This window comes from Aethalodelphis obliquidens, unplaced genomic scaffold (assembly GCF_003676395.1).
Source record: "Aethalodelphis obliquidens isolate GAN/ISIS:26980383/991018 unplaced genomic scaffold, ASM367639v1 scaffold52, whole genome shotgun sequence".
In the NCBI taxonomy this organism is placed as follows: domain Eukaryota; kingdom Metazoa; phylum Chordata; class Mammalia; order Artiodactyla; family Delphinidae; genus Aethalodelphis; species Aethalodelphis obliquidens.
Genome location: NW_020837996.1, coordinates 3675903 through 3683570, shown reverse-complemented (window position 1 = coordinate 3683570; position 7668 = coordinate 3675903). Strand labels below are relative to the sequence as shown.

Here is a 7668-nt window from a genome sequence, read left to right as displayed (position 1 = left end):
AATGTGCAACAGCATTATGTCTGAAATGATGTGCATACTCTAATTCAAAATACTTTATTGCTAAAAATGCTAACCATCATCTGAGCCTTCAGGGAGTTGTGGTAGTAATATCAAAGATCACTGATCACAGATCACCATAATAATAGTGAAAAATAATAATAGTGAAAAATAATAATAAGCTGAGGTCGGAAAGGCAAAAGGCCAGACAGCAGGGACATACTGGGATTTGAAGCCAGGGCCATCTGATTCCAGAACCCTTAGCAAACATAATAATAGTGAAAAAATTTGAAATAGGGCAAGAATTACCAAAATGTGACACAAAGACATGAAATGAACAAATGCTGTTGCTCTATGCAGGGTTACCACGAAACTTCAATTTGTAAAAAATGCAGTCTCTACGAAGTGCAAGAAAACAAGGTATGCCTATACAAGAAAGCCCATATTAGCTTTACTCATAAAAGCCAAAACCTGGAAACAGCCCAGATGTCTTTCAGTGGGTAAACTGTGGCACATCCCTGCCATGAAATACTACACACAAAAAGAGAGGGACAAACTACCGATGCAGGATAATCGGGGTGAATTTCCAGGGGATTATGCTAAGTACCAAAAAGCCAGTCTCCAAAGGTCACAGACTATTTGATTCCATTGATACGACATTTTTGAAAAGATAAAATTTTAGAAATAGACAACAGATCAGTGGTTGCTAGGAATTAGAGACAGTGGGGAGGGGGGCGCGGAAGGGAGGGGGCACGGATCAAACGGCAACACAGAACCCTGTGGTTTGGGAATTCTTCTGTATCATGACTGTAGTGGTGGATACCCAAATCTAGCCATGTGACAGAATTATTTAGAATTAAATACACGCACAAATGAATACAAGTGGAACTGGGGAGATTTTAATAAGATTGATAGATTGTATCCATGGCAAGAGCCTATGTTACCATCAGTGGAAACTGAGTAAAGGGTACCCAGGATCTCCTATATCATTTCTTACAATTGCATGTGAATCTAAAATTATCTCAATAAATTCAGTTAAAAATATTGTATTGTTTTTTTATTTAAAGACTTGCATCTTATAAAAAAATTTGAAAAGAGAAGAAAAAGGATCGGAAAAATCACCATCCTGAAATAAAATCTTTCGGTGTATTTCTTTCTAGTCTTTGTTTTTTACGTTTATATGAAAAATAAGTTGGGGCTAAACACCAGGATGGTGCAGAGTGGGGGCCTGACTGTCCCCACCTTCTGTGACATCAGAATTCATGGCTTGAGAGATGCTTGGTGACCAGAGGCCGGGGAGGTGAGGGTACCCTGTTCCACCCAGGCAGCCTGACCTGAGATCATGGTGAGCCAACAGGTGCACAGCAGGGGGCGAGTGGCAGCTGAGAGAAGGGGAGGTCACTCTGAGGACAAGAAACAGGTGAGGCCAGACCAGGTGTACATGGCTTTCCTCCCATCTGGACTCCATTTGACACTCCAGGAAGACTGTAAGGCCCTCAAAGTCAGGAACGGGCTTTCAGCCCGACTCTCCCTAGAGCCCAACCTGGTGGAACACAGTAGGGCTCAGGAGCTTCTTCTAGAAGTCATTACTGACACTCTTATTTAATTCTCCACACTGCCAGCAGAAGCTATGCTCCAGGAAGGCTGGGATTTTTATTTAGCTTCCTGCTGTATTCCTAGTGCCTAGAATAGTGGTTGGTACATAACAGGTGCTGAATGAATGAATGAATGAACCGAAATAAACAGGATAATACACCTGAATTGGAGAGGTCGTGGAGCTTTTGTCTTAGGGCTGAAATTCAAACCTCACATAGGATTTTGTCAAAATGGAAAATGTTAGCACTTATGTGCACAGCCTGGTGCTTCTACCCCTCTCTCTTTCATGACATTCCTGAGAAGCAATTGTTAGCAAATGGGTAAGCTGAGGTCGGAAAGGCAAAAGGCCAGACAGCAGGCACATACTGGGATTTGAAGCCAGGGCCATCTGATTCCAGAACCCTTAGCAAGGTGACCCTGCACTCCACCGCCTCCCAGGTGGAGAACTGAGGGAAGGATGTAAAAGGAGGCTGGGAAGGATGTAAAAGGAGGCTGGGAAGGTCATCTGGGCCTTGCACACTGTGGAAAGGGGTGGGATTTTATTCTGAGATTAGTAAGAAGCCATTGAAGGGTTTTAAGCAGAGCGATACAAGACTGACCTATATATGTTTTCAAAAGATTTGTTCACTCATACATTTAATACACATTCCAACGCTTCCTTTATGCTGGACTTTGTGGGGCTCCCATTATGCTGCAGCTTTTGCTAAAAAAGTGTCCCACGAATCTCAAACCCCAGGAATGCTCCTTTTAGAAAAGTCATTTAAAAGGTTCTGTGGTTTGGGGAATGCTGATACCCTCGTTCCCTTCTTGGAGATTTACACAGCTCGTTCACAGAATGAAGGCTCTGACAAGTCCTGCAGCAAGGAAATCCACATAACTTTGTTTACCACAGCATTTCCCAAATCAATTTGATGACAGGGTCCCCACCTTGCCTTTTTGAAAGACCTTTCAGCATATATCAAAATCCACTTTACAGGTGAAGAAACTGAGGCTCAGAGAGAAGAAATGATCTGGCTCAGGCCCCACAACAGCACAAGAGAAGGACTAAAACTCAATTTTAGTCCCTGCTCCCTGCCTTTGTCTCCACCCTGCACACACACACACAAAAAATATAGCAGCAAGTATGCTGGTGAAGACACCATCCTGTAAAGCACATTGACAGAGGAGTGGTTAAAGAAACAGAAGAGCTTTCAGACCACAGAATGTTCATCAGCCGTTATAAAGAATGAGTCAGTTCTATGTGTCTTAGATAAAGAGAGTCTCAGGGAATATTGTTAAGGAATTTAAAAAGTGCCTTAATCTGAAGTGTACAATGATTTCACCTTGGGTGTCCACACCCAGGCAGTTGCTACCCAGATCAAGCTATAGAGCGTGTCCAAGTTTCCTCCAAGGCCCCTCCCAGCTCACACTCCATAACCATGATTCTGAGTTCTATCATCACAGACGAGCTTTGTACGTCCCTGAATTTCATGGGAATGGAATCAAACAGTGTGTCCCTTCATGACTGGCTTTTTTCACTCCTAGTGTGTGTGACAGACTCAGTCACGTTGCTGCTACGTAATTAATTTTTACTTTTTTTTTACAGTTAATAACAATATAGTTGCTAGTATATATTTTTGAAAAGCTATCCAGGGAAGAGACAAATTATGCAAATCTCTTATCTTCTTTGTTTATGGTAGCCAGTCTAAATCTTGCTTCACAAAGACAGGTACATAAGAAATGTATTATTTCAAGTCAGATTAAATCTGGCTCAGCCCACATCCAGTGAGCTGGGGGGAAAGTCAATGTCGGTCACTACTGTGTCCACCTTAATCCTCTCTCCACTTTTGTTTGCCCCTGACACCATCACTGTCCCAACTCACATTGTCTGTTGAAAGCAGTTGTCTCTGAATTCCCTGTGCTAAGACCTCCCAGCCACACCACAAGGGCCACCCAGGAGAGGGAACTGGGCCCCTCCCAGACTCAGATTCCCCCTCTATCTTCTCCCACCTCTCCAAAAGGCTCTCAGTTTTCTCCCCTTCTGATCCTGGCACACCCATCAGAATCTCCTATGGTCTTGGACTGACCCAAGTTCCAGGGAGCAATGTTGTCTTCAGGCAGCCGTTTCAGTCCTGCACCCAAATCCCAAGAGGCAGACTTCCAACTGCAGCCTTGACACAGTAACTGGGGCTAAACTAGCCCTCCCATTCATTGTAAGCAGCCATGAAACTGACAAAATAAATGAAGCAACTATTTTCCAGTGAGGGCAGCAGACAGCACAAAAGTGCAATCCCTGAGAAAAGAAAACTGGTGATTGCCTCAACTCTTTCCCAACGACGGCTGCACCAAGAGTTAGAGGGCGAACAGAGCCCAGCAGTCCTGCTGAGCTGCAGAGAGTCTGCGCAACTGAAGCAGCTGGACTCCGTAGGACAAGGCATTGAAGAGGAAGAAGAGCTGTGTGTCGAGAGGACCCCAAAAGCCCAGGCGGGGATCTCCGTGACTTCTTGGCTGTGGGCTGCGTGCAAAGGATTAGATTACCCACGGCTTACCAGACAGCAGCTGCTATGGGGTTTAGAGCAGAGATACTGGAAGTCCAGCAGTGCTGGAGGTGGATGGAATTCTGATCCAGCTAGAACCATGAAACCCATTAAGATCCCAGGCGTCCATCTGAGAGCACACATATATGTACAGACACACACGCACACATATATATTCTATATTCATACAATATAATATTACTCATCGATAACCTCGAACATGAAAACATGGAGACATCTCAGAAGCATTATGTGGAGTAAAAATAGCTCAACAAAAGAGTATATAATATATGGTTTCATTGATGTGAAGTTACAGAACAGGCAAAACGGCTCCACAGTGACAGAGAGCAGATGAGCGGTTCCCTATGGCAGGGGCGGGGGGAAAGAGGGGGTTGGCCGCAAAAGCACATACAGGAACTTTCTAGGATGATGGAAATGGTCTACATCTAGATTGGAGTAGTGGAGTGGTGGTCCACAAGCACAGACATTTGTCAAAACTCATCAAACTGTCCATGTAAAATGTGCCTTTTACTGTATGTGAATTATACCTCAATAAAGTCAACTCCTTTTAAAGATCATTTCAAAGAAAACATGCAAAAGCGAGGCAAGGAATGAGAACAGAGGTGGGCCTTCCTTCTCAGCAGGGAGAAAGGGAAAACACCAATGAAATGTCAGTAAGTTGCCATGTTATCTAATTCTGCAATATTTGCGGGTTTTGTAGTAAGTACACGTGACTTAGATAATTAGAAAAAAGTTAAGCTCTAACCATGACCTTATAGCAGCCCCACGCCTAGCCCTCTGTGAGGGAAGCAGGGATGCACGTATACTCTCCAGAAATTCACCTCCTCCCTCCTCCTCTTCTTGCCCCCAGACACTGTTGGCGTTGCTGATCTTGGTGCTATATGTGGGCACAGGAATATCAGGTGAGCATTCTGGAATCTGAGGAGGAAGGAGCCATGTCCACACAGAGTCAGGAGCATATTCTGGAGATGGCCGCATGCCAAGGGGGCCTCCACAGCTTGCCTTCTCCCACCCTCTTCATCCCATTGGGATGATCAACTGAGTTTATTCCAACTCACTCTTCCTTCCCTTATTAAGAGGTGGTGTTTGTGCCTGTTTCAGGAAGAAGTTGGGAGGTGTCAGAAAGAATCAGAGAATGTAACTACGTCCAGAATCCTATGACTTCCCAGGTAACATATTCAAGAAGGTACTGAGGGACGTCAAGTTTGACTGAGGAAATCTGAGAAGGCTTCCCGGAGGTGTCATTGATGGGTCTCGGCCGGGTGGAGAAGGTGGGGATGGGTACTTTGGGCAGAAGGAAAGCATTGCAAAGGCTCGGGGAACTTTTAGAAACCAGTGGCAAGGGAGGGTCTACATGAAAAGGCTCAAGATGCAATGTGAGTGTCTGCCTTTCAGGTGTTTGAATACCAGACCAATGACCCCTCAGAAGAGCCAATCAAGGTCATCAGGACCTGGTGGAAGGAGAACTTGCATGTTTTCGTGGAGAAGCTAGAGAAAGGGGTGCGAGACCTGGAACAGCTGGTGCAAGACCTGGAGGAGTGGCTCGATGCCCTCCTGGGAGACGGGTACCCAGAGGAGCCCAGCGCCACCCTCAAAAATCACTTGTGAGGGGCCAGGGCTGGGACCTGGGCAGGAGGCCAAGTGGAAGGGGGCAAAGATTCCCAGGGGTTCCTCTAAGTAGGGCTGAGCTGTGACACTTGAAGTTTAAGGCAGCCAAGAAAATAAAGTAGTTGAGACACTGAGAAGTCTAGTTGTCACCACTGCTGGTCCATGAAAGCTGAACCCAGGTCAGGAAGACACCAGGCTCTGCTGAGATACCATCACTTGTAGCAGGACTCTGGTGCACAGGAACCAACACCAGCCTCAGAGCCAGCCACAGGGTCAGGACCCTTCTCTTCCACTTTACTTGAGTCACTGTGCAAAACTCCTCAACCTCTCTGCAACAAAATATCTCATTAATAAGAATCAGGGAAACAGACTTTGCCTCACAGGGTTACACTGAGGATCAAACGTGTATGTATCGTGTCTGTCTGGCATATAGTAGGTCCCTGATAGACAGTTCTTCCTTTTTCACATTCCTTTTTCCTTCCTCCTTGGAAGTCAGCAGGAGGAGGCTGGGTCTAGAGTATACAGATAGTATGCGGCAACTCAACCTTCTGACACTGCTGGTAGAAGCGTAAGTTTCCAGAACCCTTCTGGAGGGCAATTTGGTGAGAGCTATCAAATTCACAAATGCATTTATCCCTTGACCCAGCCATCAACTTCAGCGATTTATCATATGTATCAATATATGCACATTGTGAAGTTACACACTTTGCTTCTAATAGCAAAAAAAAAAAAAAAAGGAACAATCCAAATGAAAATGACATCAGTAGGGCACTGGTAAGTACATCCAAACAATGAGATACCCTGTAGCTGTGAAAGAGAAAGAAGAGGAGGCTTCCCTACTGATCTGGAAAAGCCTGAAAGATATGTTCTTAAATGAAAGAAATGAGTCCATATTTCACTGTTGATGATGAAGTTGTGATTGAATACGCATAAAAACTCTAGATGGATACAAAACAGGGGGAGCTTGAAGGGAGCTGAACTGGGGCAAATTTATGACAAGGACAGGAGGGAAACTTTCCATTGTTTACTTTTCACACTTTCCTATTTTCAAACTATGTGAATGTTTTGCCTATTCAAATACTTTTTAAAATAAAATTACCTATTATTTTCCTTGCAGACAAGGACTGGAATAGTGTATACAAGCAAAAATAACAATATCACTATGATGAAATTATGAGTGACTTTTAATTGTTTTTTTTTTTTTGGCCATGCTGCATGGCACAGCTTGTGGGATCTTAGTTCCCTAACCAGGGGTCAAAGCTGTACCCCCTGCAGTGGAAGCACAGAGTCCTAACCACTGAACCACCAGGGAATTCCCTAATTTTTTAAAAATAGTGCCAAGAGAAAACCTCTCTCTTTTGATTATTTTTATTAAGCAATGAGAATGCTTGTCTAGGATTTTCCCTTTTTCCCTTGACTTCCAGGAAACTCAGAGTTCAGCTGTCCATTACAGGAATTATATTGGCCTCGCTTCTTTAGGTTATTTATTTCCCCTTCTTATGACTTTTTTGTTTTTTATTTTAATGGAATTGTTCTATATCTGCCAATTATTAGGACCACCTCCGATCTTTGAAAAGTCATGAGGGTTCCAGTTAAAATAATCTCAGAGGATATCTGACTTACAGGGAACGTCACAGCAATCCATTTGCCAGAAGGAATGAATCAATTGTCATTTGGGTTGGAAAAACTCTTTGCAAGTTATGGTCACAGTTTGCCTGGGGGTGGGAACCAGAATCTGTTTTTTCTCGTTTGCAGTTATTTCAGCAAGAGTTCTACAGGAAGAGGTTGATTGATATTTCCTGGTGTTCATGTTTACTATTACCATACAAGTTGTAGTTATAAATCCAAAATCGTGTACATCATGTATGTTCTATGGGTACTTTAAAGGGTTCTCAGGCATAAATATGACAATATACAATACACAATTAAG

The 7668-nt window shown here is 43.8% G+C and overlaps 1 protein-coding gene across 1 annotated transcript; it reads left to right on the top strand.

The window, feature by feature from the left end:
• The first annotated feature begins 1339 nt into the window (after positions 1 to 1339).
• SMIM23 (small integral membrane protein 23) lies at positions 1340 to 5738 on the top strand. The gene is made up of 4 exons (XM_027084418.1): positions 1340 to 1417; positions 4981 to 5032; positions 5232 to 5299; positions 5526 to 5738. The coding sequence occupies exons 1-4, from the start codon at positions 1340 to 1342 to the stop codon at positions 5736 to 5738; spliced, it is 411 nt and encodes a 136-aa protein (XP_026940219.1).
• Positions 5739 to 7668: the final 1930 nt, after the last annotated feature.